At 29.5% G+C, this 20892-nt stretch overlaps 1 protein-coding gene across 6 annotated transcripts in view; it reads right to left on the bottom strand.

Moving 5' to 3' along the window:
• The window catches only part of LOC107452541 (dachshund homolog 1-like), a 196893-nt gene that overhangs the window by 37084 nt on the left and 138917 nt on the right, over window positions 1-20892 (bottom strand). For all 6 annotated transcript variants that reach the window (XM_043042701.3, XM_043042704.3, XM_043042705.3 and 3 more), the window contains 1 exon segment: window positions 7849-7932. In XM_043042701.3, coding sequence (XP_042898635.1) covers window positions 7849-7932 — 84 coding nt within the window.

Genomic DNA, 20892 nt, shown 5'->3' with positions numbered 1-20892 from the left:
TTTATTGATATGGATAAAAAAAATACCTCATGCGTATAAAAACATACAGTATGTCAGAGAACTTGGTCGTCGAATGTAACATTTCTGAAAAATAATCGAACATTTAAAATCTTCGGAATTATATAATAGAAAGTGCATGCAAAATTTTATTTGAATGTTTTCTTCGATTTTCATCGCAATTAAAAGATAAAAAAATGTGATTATTGTATAATTTTATGATGACATTTATTTTCTGAAATAGTAATTTAAAGGAAACATATCTACAGTTTTTTCTTCAAAATGTAGAAGTTGAGAAATACTACTTTGTTTCGTTTAATGCCAAATTTATAAATACAAAAATTTAGTGAAAATGAATACACATTTTTAAATTATTTTTCCTTTTTTTTGTTATTGATAAAATGTACTACATAAAAAATTTATAATACATTGTATTTTCTTTAACTACCTAAATCGAAATAATTTGTAAGGTACTATTTAAACCCTCAGAATTAACATCAGGCGTAAAAAGCCAAATCGTGTATATTAACATTTAGGTACAAATAAATCTCGATGGGTATTTTTGAAAAGTAAATGAATGTATGCGTTCACAGATTTCTTTTCTAATTTGGAAAAATGCATATATTTTCAATGAGATAATACATTTTTTTGTTTGTTTTTTTGTATCTTATTTTTCTTTGATAGAGTATATTGAGATAAATACATATTCAGATGGTATGAATATTTTAAATCAATGTCGAGAGTAGAGCCTAAGTTTAGGGCTCAAGACGTTGAACACACAAGTAAAATATAAACTATGCAATTCTTCGAAAAATAACAAAATACTGCATCCCATATTTTGAATAAAATTTCTAAGACCATAATCAACAAATTCATATTATATATATTTTATTTTGTAACCGTCGTTGAACCGCCGACCCAATTTTGAGTTTACAACTAGTATTTAGGTTCAATTGCAGCCTTGTAATTTTGAATCCAATCCAAAAGACAAGGGAACTCCTGGATGAAGTATTGGGAGAAATTTTATCTTCGTGAAGGACTTTTTGATGGAACTAGACCGCATTTGCGTTACAAAGAGAAGAAAACCACAAAAAGCTCCCACGATTAGCATAACGGCAAGGGGACACTAACAAATGATCATTCTGCCAATGAGGATATTTCACGTCAGCACTATGGTCGGTGCGAGCCGGGCGCAGAATTCGAATCGACCAGCCATCGGTGGGATTCGAACTCGGTTCACCTCATTGGAAGGCGAACGCTTTATCCCCTGAGCCACCACGGCTCAAATTATGTATATTATTCCATTTAATTAGTTTTGAAATTTTATTGATTTTAGTTACTAATTATCTACCTGTATGTTTCACATAAGTATGATTATATCGCATTGCCGAAAAATGTCACAGTAGTACAGGATATGTGGCAACAGGTATAAGTAGAACGGTTTGTTTGTTAATGTATGCCGTTGTGTGTTATTATTATTAAAATGCTTTTATAATATCTGATCGCCTCTGATTTGGATTTCCTCTGCATTAGAACTTGTTTTCCAACCTTACCTTATATACTTGTTACTTTGAATGACCGAAATTGGTGGTTGTTGGCTTCCACCGGTGAATGTTGAGAATCACATGTAGTAGCTTTGGTAAATGTCCGAAAAATATACTAGGTCGATTTATGTGCTACTTCCCAGTATGTCCTACATCAATGTTTTAAGGTCAAGTGCCACTGACCAGTATGTATTTATCCGGTACTTCGAACACTGATGTTTCTCCTAATATATCCTCGTCAGATATTAAAATATCGAATATATATAATTATTTCAACAAATAAATTAATATCGAATCGGATATAACAAATATTTCGGACATTCACCAAAGCGATTGGTGACATTCAACTGTGAAAGTCGACATTCTTTCGATTTCGGTCATTCACGGTAACATATTCATAACTTTGAATGATTAGTCATCGGAAAGATCGAATTCTGAAGAATGTCGACTTTCACCGGTGAATATCAACAATCAAATTATCCCTTAGGTATATATCCAAAATATTTGTTATATCCGATTTGATATTAATTTATCCACTTACCTTTATTCGATAGTTTAATATCCAATTAGGATAGATTAGAAAAATATTGGCGTTGGCAATACCGGTTAGAGATTCTTAACCTTAAGAAAAACATCAATTTAGGGAATACCGGGAAATAGTACTTAATTTTAAAAAGTCATCAGAGTAGAGAATACCGGACAAGTGTATACCGAACAAAGATTTGTAATCTAAAAAAAAAGTGAGGGTAGAGAATACTGATTATTATCACCACCCTTGCCCAGTATTCCCAACACTTGATATTTTTCTTAATCTATCCTAATTGGACTTTAAAATATTGAATAAATATTTAAATATCGATGAATAAATCAATCAGATCTAGTATGTAATTTGGGAATTTACCAAAGCGACTATGTGATTGTTGATATTCACGAATGAAAGTCAACGATCACCAATTTTGGTCTTTCAAAGTGACATATACATGTTTTTTTTTGCTTTTTTCCCATATAATGTAATGAATTATAGATGAAATAAACGCAATCAATTGACAATAATAAGCTGTCACGACTATCAGCATTTTTTTTTTCAGTTTTAATTTCATATTGTGTACCGCAAAAATACCATACATCTGCATACACAAAGCAGAAATAGATAAAGATGCAGGCATATGATTGAGAGTGAAGTAAAGATGACTTTATTCTAGAACATTCCAGAGAAGAAAAGTAGCTGAAAAGATAAGGGAACTAGATGGGAAAAAACCGATTGTGGGATGATGATCAAAAGCAGAGAAAGAACGAGAATACCAAAGAACTCATTCCCTGGAGTGCTATTTCCTCCCCCTCCCCCCTTCATCGAAATATTCTTTTTATTTTTTCATCTGCCAAAGTCTGAAAGACAGATGGAGCTTTAAGCGATCGGCAAATATCTGACTTGGTTCCGAATTTGGTAGAGAAGTCGCCGGTGGTCAAGTGATTGATGTGCCTGATCTGACAGAGTGAAAAAAAGGAAAATTATTATAAAAAATAATAAATAAAATAGTAGAGTTCATGGGCATTACGCCAGAGAAGAGGAATCAGGTTTGAAATGGTAAAGGAAATAAAGTAAGATAAAACAGCATTTGATTGAAATAGATGTCACACCTATTCAGTGAAAAGGCAGGTGAAACTTTAACTGATGAAGTTTCCTTTATTCTTTTTTTTTTTAATTGATAATTTCAGAAAAAGATAAATCATTGACAGGTGAATACGAAATGAAAGGAAGCATTCATTTTAACATTTTCTCTTAAGATGATAATTCAATTCGAATCAATTGTTTCTAATTCGTATTCAAACTCGGGAAATAAATTGCTTTTATCAATTATTGATTATTAACAAAAATCTCCACCACACTTCGTGACAACTTAAAAAGAAACTAAAGAAATACAGAAAAAAGAAACATTGCAGCAGATGGGATTAACTGACATAAAAATACACATCATAGCACAGACTTGTCTACGTGGAATGGAAATTTAATGCATTATGGAATTTAAGAGTACATTTTGTATTAGTTTATTTCTAAAATATAAAGTTTAGAAACATTTTAAAAATTTAAAATAACATTTTAAAATTGGGGGAGGGGGACGGAGAGAATATGAACTTTATAATTTTATTTAATTTTCGGAAACGGTATCATTTTTAAACATTAAATCTGGTAACCAATTTTATCGTTATTTATTTGGAAAACAATCCAATATCGATTCCACTCATATCAAATCTTCATTTTATAAGTATAAAAGATTCTACTAAAAAATTGTACTTTTGTTTTATAATTTTTTATTCCCTCTCTTACCTAAGACCTTAATTCAGGTTAATGTATTTGAGATAAAAAATATCAGGCTTTATTAACTTATCCTCAGATGTATCAGTATCAGTTTGTAACTAATGCTGAAAAAATTGGTACTAAATCATTTTTTACGTGGTGTATCAATCAGTTAGTAATTATGTTTTATACCGATAGATGGCGGTTATGTTTTAGTTAATTTGTAGTATAGTAAGCAACAGCAGACACAGAATTTAGAAGCAGGTAGTAAAATTTAATAGTAGTCATTTAATTATTCGCAATTTCCTAATAAGTGTATCTATCGTAAGAATAAATTATTTATTCTATCCTATTTAAATCACATCTAATTATTAAATCAAATCACCCTTTTCTATATCGTTAAAAATAGAACAATAATCATACGCTTATAAGTAAGCATAATTTTTTAATAACTAATAAATTGTAACTTTACGAAAAATTGAAATTAAATTTCTTCCCATTGATTTTGGGAAATAAAACATTAACTGAAATAAATGTTTTTACTAAATTATTAAAGCTATCGCGTTATTTAAGATTTATATGGAATTAAAAAATTATAATTATGTATAAATATAGCACATTTATTTACATAAAATTATATAATTATGCATAATTAAAAACTATTTGACGTATCAGCAAATATAAGAATTGTGACACTCTTCATTTAAAAAGGAATTATAAAGGAACAAACTTCAACCGTAAGATGTCTAACTAAAATAAACTGTCTCGCCCTTGAGAAAACAATAATATCAATTAATCTATATATTGTAAATTTGTTCGTATGCATTAAATAGTATCAACATAACCTATAAACTTTGAAGTAAACTAATCTTGCAACGTTTAAAGAAGGTTTTTTTTCCATGTTTATTATATTTTATAAAAATGAAAATACACATAAAATAATAAATAATAGGTACTTTACTGTTGATATGACATAGTAATTTATAAAAATACAGTTCTTCACAATACAAGAACTTATTTTGTAAATAAACATACTTTTGTATCGCGAAGTTTAAATAGTTATATTTCGAGGCTTGATGCTTAGTTAGATAACAAAACTTCTTAAACAACTAATCAAAAAACGAATATTCTTTTTCATTATATTTCATTTCCTCAACCAATAATAACATTTTTTAAAATACATTTCATTTTTTTTAAAAGCAGATGTCGCCGACATATGTCGTGACTGATGATAAAAATCGCTTTTAAAAGCAATCAAAATGAGAAAAATCGTAATAAAAGATAACGATATAAATATTTTTTTTCCTCGTTTATTTCTTTTTGAACTGAATCTTTTCGATTACAAACGATGTTACAGGTGAATAGCTAATAACTCCGAAAAGAAATGGGAAAAGAAAACAAAAAGAATAGATCTCGGGCAACAAATAATGACGATATATATATTTTTTTTAAAAGTTGAAAGAAATAAAAAAATCAAAACGCATTGCATCCTTTGGAAATATAAATCTCACAATACTGTTTAGATGGAAGCAGCAGCACAGGAGGTGGTCCCATATACGTCAGTTGCTTTTCATTTATTTATCTCCAATCCATAAGTTCTGAAAAGGGTTTCATTTATTCCGCGAAAAACGATGACAATACATAGCAGCAGGGGTAAAACGGAACGGAAACTAATGAAGAACTCCGCGCAAGGATACATAAAAAAGAATGGTTTTTAGAATCGGCATATGATATATAAGCAATGAGGGAAAGAGAAAAGATTGTTTAGCCATTGCGAAATTGTCGAAACGAAAACGAATTAATCGAAGGACCATTAATAATAAAGGTATTTTTTCCGCTTCCACATTATTTTTTCCAATGCGAGAAACAAAAGGAAATAAGTATAAATAAATCATCCCATTTTAAATGGAAATATATATCTTCGGTTAAATTAACTTTAGAAATTTATGATTCTTTGGATCATTAGGAAATATTCCATTTTTAATTTATTTCTTTCCCCGTGAGAGAGATTTTTTTTTAAATATATACTATATCTTGAAATTATTCATTTCTTTTCTTAGATGAAGTCTCATTGTTGGGGGATAATAAAATCAATTCGTTATATAAGATATTTTTATGAAGTACCAATGATTAATTAATTTTGTTTTCTTCGAAATTTCAATTGGCTCATATTTTTATCAGACAAAGTGCGTGATGCATAATTGACAAAGAAAACTTTTAAACGAAAAATTTTACAATCGCATAGTATAATGTTGAAAGTTAAGATAGAAATTGTTTTAAATAATTAAAAAAAAAACATAATTTTTTTACAAAAAAGTTCGATTTTTTAAAATTTATAATTGTTAACAATTGATAGATTTTTAACAATGTAGAAAAATTGTAACTAAGACAGCCACGTTCACCAACAGTATATGATAAGCGCATAATTTAAGCAATGCATATTATATTGATAATTATAAAACGCTAATAAATTTATTTCTGGAAGTTTAGTAGTTTTAATAAGCAGGTGGACTAAAAATGTAAACTTAGTTATTATAATTAAATTATAAGTGTAAACTTAAATCTAACACGCAAATTTTGTGTTAACAAGTAAATCAGTACTTGTATTAACAAGTAAATTATAATTTGTGTTAACAAGTAAAAGTAAATTATAACTTATATTAACAATTAATTATAGCTTAGGTTAGTAAATGAATTATAACTTGCATTAAAGAGTAAGTAATAACTTGAGTTATTATGCAAACTGTTTATAATGTTAACAATTAAATCATACTTGTATGAATCAATAAGTAAATTATAGTTTGCATTAACAAGTAATTTAAAACAAGTATTATTAAGCAAATTATAACTTGTATTTACAAGGAAATTAACTTAGTGTAAAAAGAAGGTGTCCAGTGGCATTTCGAAATTGCTTAAAATTTTGGGTTTGAAAATCTGTCACCATTGATTGTATGTATAAAACAAATTTCATTCGTTATTAAGATAGCCTTTAATGGTAAAAAATATGTTTTGAAAAATGCTTCCTGCTGTTACATTTACTAGAGCTGAAATTTTTTAATTCATTAAAATGACACTAAGCACATCTTTCGCCAAAGCTCATCTATTAGCAAATAAAATTTAGCTTACGTAGCAAAAAGATGCAACTAAAAGTCATTAAAATTAGCTGAATAGTAAGACAGATTCAAATATGTAGTCTATTAAGATGGGGGGGGGGAGATGAATCGAAGATTTTTACTTTTAAGAAAGTTCAATTAAAAATATTTCATACTGGGTCTGTCAAATTTGGAAATATATATATGTGGTGCCAGTCCCTGAAAGCTAAAAGTTAATACTTGTTGTGAGAAACAAGACTAATCCTTTAGACATCTCCTGGGAGCATGACAAAAAATGTGTAAAAAGACGGCTTGGAACGGAGATAGAAAGACGCAAGTACTTCAAAGAGAAGTACAGATCCAATTCTAAGATCAAGTCCTTTGAATCTATTATTTGTATTACATCTTTGTTATGTGAATCGTCCATATTAGTGTAAAGTTATTTGTTAATGTATAATTTTGTTTACTTGTTAAAAAAAAATTAAATTTTCGTAAATTAAGAAAGTAATTTGGATTCAGCTGTATTTTACACAAACCGGGTGAGTTTTATTTATGTTGACATTAAAATTCAATGCATAGACCGTATTGTGTTGTGTAACTATATTTTTAACAGTACTAAACAAACAAAATTACAATACTGATTACATACTAAAAATTCAAATTTACGAAGAAAAATATTTTCACCTTTTTTATATTGTTTTTTTTTTATTGTTTATATTGTTTTCTTCTTTTAAATAATATAAAAGATAATTAAAAAAACTGTTATCGTAAAAATAATAATAATAATTTTTTGAAATCAAACATATTTTCAAAAGTAGTTTCAATATTTTTTTGTTGCTGAATATTAGGTATTGTAAAATTAAAAAAAGCCGAATATGTAAACGAATAAAGGTTTCGTATTCATTAAAATATAACTTACTTCTTGTTCTCTGTTCATCTAAGAGTTGTTTCTCAAGGGTTTCTCTCAATTCCCTTTCTCGAAGAACTTCCATTTTCAGTTCAGCTAAAAATAAATTATGATTTTATTCACAATCTCATTCAATAACATCGTAATACAGTAGTTACAACACAATAAAGAAAGTAATATGCTATTATTAAACTATCCTTATTTATTGTCATTTTATCTTTCTTAACATTTGGTGGAATAATACTACATATGAAGAGAGAGATAAAGAGTAGTTCGAATTTAACTTGTGCCCATTATTGTGTGTCTTCCAATAGTGAGAGCACCCATCAAAGCGTGGCTCGCGTGACCGAATCCATGAATAAGGCCATCAATGGATGGAAACAAAGAGCTGTCACTCCACATAACTCATTCATCACATTTAGTTCCGTTCTGCCTCTTCCGATTTAAAATAATCGCTGAATCACGGTCAGTATATAAATTAGTTATGATCATTTCAAGTAAATTGGAGCTTATAGTCATTTAGCACCCTTAGTATTTAGTTTCAGTATTTCGTTGGCGAGCTTTTTTATTCTGGATAAAACTCAAAATGCACGTTTAAGAAAATGGAAGCAGCTCAAGAGAAGTGTTTTAAAAAATTGATGCAGAAGCAGAATGCGTTCTTATGAAAAATGATGCAGCTCAAAACACGTTTTTAAGAAAATCAACAAAGCTCAAAATGCGTGCTTAAAAAAATTGATGCAAATCAAAATGCTTGTTTAAGAAAAATTCTGCAGCCCAAAATGCATGTTCAAGAAAAATGCAGCTCAAAATGCGTGTTTAAGAAAATTGATACAGCTCAAAATGTGTTTAGTAAAATCGATTAAGCTCAAAATGCTTGTTTAGGAAAATAGATTAAGCTCTAAATGCTTGTTTAAGAAAATCGATTAAGCTCAAAATGCGTGTTTAAGAAAATCGACAAGCTCAAAATGTGTGTTTAGTAAAATCGACTAAGCTCAAAATGCTTGTTTAAGAAAATCGATTATGCTCAAAATGCATGTTTAAGAAAATCGATTAAGGTCAAAATGCGTGTTTAAGAAAATCGACTGAGCTCAAAATGCGAGTTTAAGAATATTGACACAGCTCTACGTTCAACTCAATTGGAATTGCTTGAATTTACCGGTCAAATAACAAACCAAATGATAACTTTCTTATTTTGTAGATAAAATTTGGTTCAAAACATATATAAACTATATAACCTAAAAACATTTATATAATCTTATAATTGAAATTTCTTAAACTAAACATAGAGAGAGAACTTAAAACAAGAAACAAAATATACATCTATATTTGGTATTCTGCAAGGAAATAGGTGAAAGTTACTCAACAGAAATCAACGATTCTTCTATTTTTATAATATAATCAAAGAAAGATTTAGACCAGCGATTTGCAATTTTTTTCGCCTATGGAACTCTAAATTATTGACTTTCTTTTGGTGAAAAGAGTTCATTAGCAGTTTTTAGCATTTTAACTACACAAAAATTAAATATTTTGAAAATATTTAAGGTGAAGATTGAATTTTTTGTTGTTGTTTTGTAAATAATAGTTTTAAGATTTGGTCTTATCCAACAAAGGATAGGGTATACTTTGTGCGATGCAGACTAAAGCAAAAACCAGAGTGAATAAAGCACAAATTTTATTCATGTGTGTGAACTCTATGTACATGCGCAAACTATATGTATTAGCACAATTTTATGTACAGACATTTGTACTTTATTCACGTTGCTTTTAGGCTGTCAGTTAAATTTCGAAAAGCCTCAAGCGGTATCTAATCTAGTTCTAAACTGGTTTTTTTCGTATGCATGAATAAAAGAAGTTAAAATTAGGTTTTTGTTGAAATAGAAACAAATAAAAACTGTTATTAACAATTTTCAGCAATTTTGCAAATTTGTTTATGCTTAGTTTAGCTTTTCTATTTGGAATGAAAAGGCTCAATGGGAAATAATATTGCACATTTTTTAAACGCTTACCTTTTTCGTAATTTAATCTCTGCATTGCTATTAGAACAAATGTATGCATATTCTCAAATTTTGCATTTTTTACTAGCGTTTCACCAAAATAATATCGAAATATTAAATGAATAATGGATTACTGATAGAATTTAATAAAAAAAAAATCCTAACTCTCAGAACACATGGATTCTGCGGAAAACTATTTTGAATTTAAACAACCATCACTCTCGTAAATCGTTGACAAAAACAGTAATTTATGCCATGAACTTATGTTTCTTTGAATAATTTTTTATTTCTACATTTTAGAAAAAACAAGCATCTTAAACAAACAAATCTCTTCTCATCTTTTAAAGCTAACTACTTTTAATGACATAAAATTAAATGCCAACTTGAACAAAAAACATAATTGTTTATTTATTTAAAATATCTTGATCATTCATAATTTGTAAATTTGTTTTTACTCATAATTATATCAGTTAGGATCATTTTTATATACGCTAAATTTTATTAATCGATCTGCCTTTTCATGACGCCTACAGAAGTGACATTTCCGCACCAAGAAAATGACACTGACCGTTTGAGAAAAATCATGGAGTCAAAAAGTTTGGAAAGCCCTGATATAGAGAAAACCTTTTATAATGATGATGATGGAGTGTGAGGCTCATACCCCTTGCTTTTAACTTCTGATTGATTAACCCTAGACGCTTCAGAGTTATTTAGAGATAACGAAATTAAGTCGATATATGGTTGGTAATTTTCAAGCAAGAATAAATTGTCAGTATAGAATATTTAAATCCTAAGATGTCATGGAAGAGTTTTGCAGAAAAAACGACAATCAGCTAAATCTGGAACATTTTTTAATGTCATAAGGCAACACCCTAGAGAGGCTGACATATAAAAATTCTTCAAAAACAGGGGCCGAAAAGGGTGTGTGTTAATATTTTTAAATTGAAGAAACCAAAAATACGGATTAAAACTTAAGCAAAACAAATTGATAATATTTATAGCACGAGCTAATTTCAAAATAGTTATCTCTATATGCTTTCATTAACGTTTCATACAAATCCACAATTGAATTTTATTAAAATTTAACAAGTTTATTTAGAAAAATCATTTATCAGTTGCATTGAAACAAAAAAATCTTTAGATTTGCTTTAAAAAAAAAGGAAAGGAAAGGAAAGAAAAGAAATCTAAATAAACTCAGTTATGAATTCTGTTTCCCGTTATTCTACAAATGGTACATTTTATTTGAAAAGAAAAGTAAATAGAAATAAACCCACCTGTTGAAGAGAGCAAACAGGTACTTCCGTTAAAGCTATTAGTATCCCATTTCAAGTAAGCGGTTTCGTTACCTTCACTTTAAATGATTTGAAAAGTGCTCTTTCAAACAGAACAAACCACAAAAGCGACACTCTCAATTTGATTTCTGTTTCTACCTTTCTATTTCCACTTCGTATTCTTTTCCTCTTCCTTCTCTCTTCACATTTCCCCATTTCAACCCCCTCGAAACGGCCACGTGATTAATGACGTAGGGCCAAGCGCTACTCCTGATTTGCCAGTCAATCGGTTTTCCTTTCTTTTTCTTCTTTCCCGCGGCGGAGCTTCAGAGAGAACGAAAGAGATAAATGTTTACACAAAACGAAAGCCAGCTTTTATACGCCCCGAGTGGCAACAAGTGGGTTGTCATTCCATTTCTCTTATTTCGATTTTTTTTTATGTATTTCTCTCTCTTTTTTTTTTTATTCTGTCGTTTTCCATTCTATTTCAATTGCTAAGATTCTTTTTTCCAGTTTTATTTCATTCTATTTTTTTCCTCTTTTTACAGTTTTTCCCCTCCGTGTTTTATTTTATTCTTAAAGCTTTTCACACTCGAATTTTATCTCGATTTGTATTAAATGGCTGCTGATATATATCTTTAAGGTTAAAAGAATGTGTCAAATAAATTTATTCGGAATGAAATCGGATTTGAGAATAAAAGGATGGCATTGATGGTTTTATGAGTTCGCACAAAAATAAACTCATTTAAAAAAAAGTGAAAAATAAGTTCGCAAATATATATTTATATATTTTTTTAAATTATTTGTTAATTTGTATTTTTATGAGAGTTTTAATTTGTTCGATTTGTATTCTTGAAGTAATTAATTTTCAATTTATTTTTGCACAAATATAAAGCTATGCATAAATTGTTTTAAAAAATATAAAGCTATGCATAAAATGGAGCGTTTTATTTGAAACCAACCATTATGTTCTAATTATTTGATAAAATATAAAAATGGCAGATATCACTTTCATAATAATAATAAACAATAATTTTTCTTTTGTCCAATTAAGTAGAAAAGGTAATTGTATTACACATGGCATGAACATAAACATCATTAAATTTATTTATATATATATATATATATATATATATATATATATATATATATATCGCTTCGGCAAAAGCATAAAGCAAAGCAGTTAAACGCTGTTTGTGGTTTCAAAAATTATTGTGATTTCAAATAAATTCTATATAAATTTTAAAACAGATAATTTTCTTTCTGCTTAAGCTGAAGAACATAGCTCCTTGACCAAGTATTGTTTTAACTCCTCAATACAACCTCAATTTTAACTTACTTTAGTACTAAAATCCGTTTTCCTTTCTTTCTTTTTTTTAATTTTTTTTAAACAACTTTATGCTAAATTTGAGGACTTGAAGATATAATGGGTGTCTGAATACTGACATTTCGAAATGTGTATATAAGAAATATAAAATTTAAAGGTTAAAAATTAAAATTAACAAAATTAATTTATAGATTATAAATTCTATTTATGGTGTTAGAGAACAATTTTCGTTGTTCACGTAAAGGAAAGATCACGTTAAAAGTGACGTTTCTCAAATTTCCTGTTTTAACAACATGCTTTAAGTTTTAACAAAGTGGTTTATTCTTTCAAGTTTCAGGTAATTTTCAAATAAAAAGGTGTTGTTTAAAAACTCCACCGAAAGCAAATTTTGCAAAAATTTAAACACAATCATATAATGACGATTAATTACTAAAGAGAAAAAGCTGTGGTCACATCATTGCGATCACAATTCAATGGTCAAATGTGTTTTCATTGTCAAAATCCTCATTTTAATAGAATGTTTCTCATTCTGGGTAAACTTTTATGAACGCCACAATATTGTTCTCTTGTCATCCTATGGGCTGGATTGGTTTTCAGTTTCACCCAAATTCTTTTCCTTGTACAGGATTCATATTTATATTCAAATTGCCGGCCAAGACAAAAATTATGAATAAGTTAATGATAAAAAGAACGTAAAAAATATTTTAAATTCTTGTAATGTAAAATATTTAAAATACTCACTGGTGAAAAGAAAAAGAAAAAAACTCAGCCTGGAAAACAGTCAACTTCAAAAAAAAAATTATCTGCTAAAAAGGCAGACGATACTTTATCTATCATTCGATGGTGCTGTTCTGCTTTTCTATTAATGCTTATGTTAGCCTAATTTTTTGGACTCTTACAGCTCTTTATTGTGATTGTGATAATCTACTCAATGAAACTGATCGATTCAAAAATTGTGCGGGCAGGAAAAATCTAGGATAACACCCGTTTCCCCAATGGGTAATAAACCCCAGTGCGTTACGTTTTATCTTTTTGTTAAAATAGACAAATAAGAAAATAAAAAATAAAGAATATGTTTTGCTTTACGTTTTGATTCTGATCTAGCGATAAACTTGTAAAAACTGTATTTTCTAATTATATGCGAAGTTTTAGTAACCCTTCAAATATAATTCGAAGAAAAGAATCTCATCAAAAAAGAAAAACTTTCTTTTAAAGATGCGAGTGAAATTTAGGAAACTTAATGTTAGAAACGGACACATTACTTTTGCGGACTTAGAGCTGATTGGATATTTATTCCTCCAAGTTTTGCCTCTTTCCTCCCATTCACAGTTAAGTAAAAGCATTTCCTTGTTTATTTCTAGTTTCTTTTCCCATGGTGCCCATAAGGTCTGTTTGCTCATGAATTTTTACACTTCTGTAATGCAATAGTGCAGCGTTAATGTTCATAGCCACTCCTAAATTCAAGATGAGTTTCCCTTTTTTTTATGAATTCAGCAATAATAAGAACAAAGAGTCGGTGGCTATAGTGTTGTTTAGTAATATAACGTGTCTCTTAATTTCTGATTTCTTTCGGATTTTATTTTCTGAAATGAAAAAGAAATGAGAATTATGATTTTTTTCCCCCTCTAAATGGTTGATGAAAATAGGAACGTAATGTAGGAATAAGAAAAAGTGAAGGTAAAGTAGGTTTTGATATAAATTTCTTTTATTCCAAGTTTAAACTCATTGTAAAATTATTTTGTGAAAGTTAACTAATGCTTTTGCAAATAGTAAAATATTTTTTAGTGTCTTTCTTTCTCATGAATATTGCAACTGTATAATTATAATGTTAAAAAATCTGAATGAAAAGTTTTGGTTCGAAAATTAAAATGTAAATAACAGTAACAGGGGAAAGAAGACAAAAAATAAACTATTTGTAAAACTCGAACTGTTCACTTTAATGCTTTTCTTACATACTTCTGACATTACATAGGATAGTTTAACATATCCTGAGATTAACATATTTTTTTCTCTTTTATGAAACGTGTTTACCTCTCATTTATGTAAAATTGCATTTTTTTAAGTTTTGTCTTATTTGCAATTGATGATTTAATTTTTTTAAGTTGTTTGTTTTTAACATACATAGTAAAAGGGGAAAGAAGACGAAAAATAAACTATTTGTAAAAATCGAACTATTCACTTGACAGTTATTCTCACATACTTCTTATAATTCTTAGGATATGTTAAGATATTTTTTTTCTCCACTTTTTTTCGAAACGTGTTTACCTGTCGTTTATACAAAATTTAATATTTTTTAAGCTAAATGTTTTGTTTTATATGTAATTGATAGTTTCTTCTCCTAAGTTGCTTGTTTTTTTACATACATAGGCGCTTTTAGTCTATGCGTTGCTCATAAATGTAGATATTTTCACAGGTCTATTTGTTAGTAAAAATGATAGGAGTGACCCACAATTTTAATCATGTTTAAATGCCGTTGTTATAGCCTATATATCCCTTCCCCAAACTCTCATTCGCAGCATCCCATATGCTCACAAACGTTAAGTTGTGCGTATTACAATTGTGACTGTAAATGACCGAAATTCGTGGTTGTTGACTCCATCGGTGAATGTTAACAATCACATAGCCGCTTTCACATGTCCGAAATATATTCTAGGTTCAGTTAAGTGCCACTGACCGGTATACATTTGCTCGGTATACCCTAGATCAATGTTTTCTTAAGGTCAAGTGCCACTGCCCGGTATGCATTTAACCAGAACTCCGAACACTGATGTTTCTCCTAATCTATACTCAGGAGATATTAAAATAAAAGAATATAATGTATAATACGATATAAATAAAAGAATAATATATAGAATGAGAAATAAGTTTAAAAAAATAACTATAATAATATCAACAAATAAATTAATATTAAATCTGACATAACAAATATTTCGGACATTCACCAATGCGACTATGTGATTGCTGGCATTCACCTGTGAAAGCCGATATTCTCTTGATTTCGATCATTTACGGTAACACAGTTACTATAAAACAACTTTAGTTCATTAGAGAATTTGCTCAGAACATAAGTACGTAAATTTGAGTAACGTTACTTGAAAGTGTAGATTCTCTTGAAATTTTACGCCGCAACGAATTCAAGGTGTACATTTCTGCGTAAATTTGTCGAATCTTTACTTGAACTCTAAGATGACACTCACAGTAACTCATCCGACTACGATGAGTTCAACCGACTTCGATGGAAAAAAGGAAGAGATTTAAACTGATTTTTGAATTTAATAGTGAAATATATGTTTTCCCCTTAACTTATTGTAATATTACAACACTCACTGACAATTCCCGAAAATTTCTGTACCATCAATCATAAAACATTACTTCAACAAAAGTGTGCGAATTTAAATTAGCAATCCACTCATTAATCACCTGAATGACAAGAGTCTCTTGAATTTAATAGACAATATTTTAACATTTAATAGACAATATTTTATCAGCATTTTAAAAGCAAAAATACACCGAGTTGCAGATTAATAGTCATAAAATGCCCGACGCGCAGTTATCAACTTTTCGCAATAAATACCAACCTCTTTAAGCGTCCGCAATAATACGACGGTATCTCTCTCCTCATCCTCATCCCAGAGGATTGCTCTTGAGCATCAAAAACACCCGATCTGGAACAACAGCACACCTGAGTAAAGACGAAAAGGCATGCCTGTTTTACGATCCTATTCCACAACCCCTTCTTTCACTTGAAACTTCAGTTACAAAACCCCATAAACACGAAAATGGTGGGATGAGGGTAGGGCGGAAAAGGGTTCTTCTTGATTACCAATAAGGCAAGCAGGGTGCGATTATTTTGCAGGCGTTATCTGCCCCGCACAGAACCGCTTGTTAATGATTTACAAAAGAAGACTAGAAAGGCCTAGCCTCCGGCCCTCTTTTGTTTGAGATCATTTACGCCCTCTTGCGCTTTTCTTCTTCATCTTCTTCTTCAAGAGTGAAGTGAGAGTTAACTTGGAGATAAGGAACAGAGAGCAGCAATGATAGTTATTTTTGGTTTAAACATCGAAGGGAAACCTGATTTCATGCAGAGTGCGCAGGCACCTTTACTCAGGATATGGATAAAGGAACCACTAAGGTGGCAAAGGTATTCATCAACATTCCGAGGTGGACCAAAGTTACCGAAATCGCCAAAGATTGATAGTAAATTTTCATCATTAAAAAGACGATTGAATTAAGGAAATGTTTCTGTCATGCTGGAATGAATGATTCAATCTAAGAAAAAGAGACTCTGCATTAAATTTAATCGATTTATAGCCAATGTATGGATTCCTTAACGTACCTTGGCGAAAACTCTGCTAATGTAACCATGACACTTGCATTTTTGTATTCTTGGTGGACGAAGGTGTCTTATAAGATTTAACCCTACAGCCACACCATCCGGGCCATTTTCCAAATTTATAATTTGATAGTGCATATTTACAAAAAAAATCGAGATTAATCTTTAATTTGGAGCTCCATAATTTTAGAAAAATCAATAATTTTTTGAATGATTCTTCATTTAAGCAGTTTATGAGGTTTAATATATCATTGCTAGCATGTATAACTCTGGAATAAAATATGGAAATTGAATTTACGCCAATGAACAGCTTCAACTTATGGTTTTTAATACATCAATCAACATTTTCAACTAATGGTAGATTCTTCAACTTCTTCAAACCAAAATATTTCTTGAGAGTTTCATTTAACACAAATAAAAATTTTAAATTTAATATTTCATTAACTTTTTTTAAAGTTTGACGTGTTTAGCAGTGTATTTCATTCCTTTTCAAGCCCTTCTCATAAGAACCTTCTCTTTAAGATATTGACGATCATGTTTAAACTGCCCGTATTTAGTAGGAAAAAGTATCGTTTAAGTCTCCTTTTTGGGAAATCACGAGAAACAATTGTATTAAAATGATGGAATAATACTTCTCCAGAGAATGCAGTTTGGGAAATTAAATTATATTGAATATTTTGAACAGAAAGAAATATTTATTAATTGTTGACACTTTTACGTTTAAGCTAAATAAAAACATCAACGATTTATCATCCAATCTGAAGCACATTTCTTTACAAATGTAAATAATTACAGTTTCAAAATGCATTAATTAACTTTTAAAATAGGTTGTTATTAATGAAAACTAACTAACTTATAGCTAAAAATAACATTTTTCGAGTTTAAAAATTACAGAAATTTTTTTTATTCTTGATTTTTAAATTATTATTTTTTTCTTTTGCATCGTTTCCTTTCTTTATAAAAATACATTTTTTCTAACATTACACTTTCAAAATTTAAATCGTCTTTGGATGAAATGGTTTTTAGCGAAACCAGCAAAACGTGAAATGTTTGAAGAAAATAATAACAGCAATAAAAAACTTATTTCATGTTATGATTTGAAGATATCATTGATTAATGCATATTTGTTACAAGGAAAAACTCAAAAACAAATTACAAGGAAAAACACACAAAAATATTTATTTTCTGTTTACAAAACTTTTGTCCAGTGACTAACTTTAAATTTAATTGGTCTTTATGATATGCTTGTGTATGAAATAATTTCATTTTTTTTATTTATCGATAATTTTTAATTTAGGCCAGTGTAATTAATTCACTTATTCAGAAACAAAACAGGATTTAAATAAGTTCAAAATCAGAAAGCAGTAAATAATTTCTTTTCCTTAAAATTACGCAAATCATTGACTTGTCAATACTTTAATACCTATATATTTTTTTTTAAACACCGAAATTAGATATTGAGTAATGCATCAGAGTTTATCAAGTTTCCTTCATTTACAATTCAGTTGGGAATATTAGCAAAGAAGTTTTCCCTCATTCAAGAAAAGAGGATAGCGATTCATCATTCTTATTATTACCTTAGCACCAGAAGTAATCGTAATAGAGTTACCAAACTGACAAACCCATAGACTAGAGAACAAAGTTAAGAAGGGAAAAAAAACACAACTATAGGGAAATTTTCCAAATGAAATTATTAACGCAACGCACCTTTTCCCCATTACACTCTTACAAAAATCTTCCCCATTACTTTTTCTTTATTCACACTCAAAGAAACTGGATCAAAAGGTAAAAGAGGGAAATGCGGTTGCTAATCCAATATAAAAGGATTCCCTAATTCCTACCCTCTTACAGTTGTTGTGCATTTGGTGCTTAGAATGTCTGGATGCATACACGCATGCCTGGACACAGGCTGATAAAACCCCTTCTTCGCACAATAGTTTTCCTCGGTGCTTAATTAAGAAGGTTTTGGAAAGAGAAGTTCGCTTGTGGTGCATGATTAAATTACCAACTCCTTTTTCCCTTTTTTTTTTATCCCCATTTCCCCCAGATTTTAAGAGGGGTTGTAAAAGATAGCGATTAGATGCGTTTAAAAGCGCGTTTTCGAGGTACTCTTTTCCTGGTGAGTGCGAAGTATGGCGGGAAAAGTGGGAATAAAGGGGGAGGAATGAAGTGGGAAGGGAGAACAAAAAGATCACAATGAATTGGGGGGAAGGAACGAAATAAGATTTAAATAAGTTTTATCATATGATTTCTTTCTTTCATTTTTTATGCTGTACGATTTTCGGTTTTGTTTAACGAAAAAATTAAAGAGCTCTTGTTAAAACAACGGACAATTTTCTTTTTTTCCAAGAAAGTTAAAAAGAAAAAAATATACTGTCAGTGCATTGGAGGAAATAATATTCAAGCAGTTTTAAACAATTGAAATTATTATGTAAATGAAAAATATCATTATTAATATGGATTAGTAGCATATAAAATATCTTTAATAAGTAATGATATTAAGCTAATAACATTTCAAAATGATATTTCCTAATTAAGCAAATAATCGTGTCATTATAGTGCTAGTTCAAGTTCAACGCAGAATGTTTTATTTTTGCGCTGTATGTAGCTAAAGCTAAAATATTGTAACATAGCACAAAAAAAATTTCACATAAGCACACACACGATAGTTTTGGCTCTAAGAAGAACTTCAGTGCAGAAATACAGAAGTTCCAACAACACTGAAGATGGTTCTTCATTATGAACTGTTTACACATAACTGTTAACTCATGTTCTACTCAGAATGTTTTATTTTTGTGCTGTATATAGCTACAGCTAAACAATAAGAACTTGGCGCAAAAAATGTCACATAAGCACACACACAATCAATTTTAGTTCTGTGAAGAACTTTCTTCAGTGCGGAAACACAGAAGAGGATTATTCATTATGAACTAAAACGGTCGTATATTCGTTTCTGTTACATAGTTTGAGCTAATTTATTTAATAAACTCATATAAATATATTTAAATTTTAACGCTAATCGTCATTTATGAATCATATTCTATCGACGTCACGCAACTTACCGAATTCATCTTAGGATGGTATTGCAGAATGGTTCAAAGTGGAATGGTGCAACGAATGAAAAAAACCCATATTTAATACAATCAAATTTAATAATTGCAAAAAATAGCATTATGAAAACAAAGATGATGGTATTACATTTGTTTCCCGATAAGCCTTCCAGTCCATCTCGTTGTCTGCCACACAAGTGAGCAACCGTTGAATCGCAATCTAGCATTAATATGCGTATTACAAGATTTGATCACTAAAAGTTTTCATATCACTTAACACTTTCAGACATGATTAAACATGTTTCAACTACAATTATTTTTTCTTAAGTAAATAGCCATTAATAGTCAACATTTACTCATAATGCGTTGCTTTGAACTCTAAAATTTTATCAAGGAATTCAAAACAAACTCTGCCCAATATAAAATATCTAAAGTGATAAAAGGAACGCTGGTGTTGGGTTATTGAGATTGGGTTATTGAGCTTTTCAATACACACGTCATAGAAATCAAGTTTCCAAAATACGCATCCTTCCTGAATAGCATTTAGAGGCCTAGATTTCTCATTAATTCAATGGAAAAAAATACTGATTCGCATAAATTCAAGTGTATGTTATTTTCAATAATAGATGAAAAATAATAATATTTCGCAAAAATAGTTTTAAAACAAAAAAATTTTTTTTTATTCGAATTATTATTTACTCTGATTGGAAAATATCTGGGAATACACTTTGTCCGCAGCATGAGGTTGTATCGTCAAAAAGAGCCTTACACAAATATTTTGAATATAATTTAATCTACTTATTTGTTTTGTTAAATTTTTTGTTTTAACATTTTTTAGCGTTTCCTTATTTGACCTTTTCCGAATTCCGGGCAGATGTTTGTCCGGTCGCTGGTAGAGGTTTTAATGGTCAATCTTGAAGGGTTTCTTCAACACAAAGTCTATAGAACAAAATTCCATGCCTCCCAAAAGTGGTCGTAAATAAAGGTGGTCGCTACATAGAGGTGGTCTTTTCTGGGGGTCTCACTGTATAACTTTGATTACATATTCTATAACTTTAATTATTTGTGCACTATATCCCTA

The sequence above is a fragment of the Parasteatoda tepidariorum genome, chromosome 1, assembly GCF_982258835.1.
Source record: "Parasteatoda tepidariorum strain Cologne lab strain chromosome 1, Ptep-v5.0, whole genome shotgun sequence".
Classification (NCBI taxonomy): domain Eukaryota; kingdom Metazoa; phylum Arthropoda; class Arachnida; order Araneae; family Theridiidae; genus Parasteatoda; species Parasteatoda tepidariorum.
Note: the sequence above shows the minus strand (reverse complement) of the source record. Positions and strands in the feature narration are given on the sequence as shown.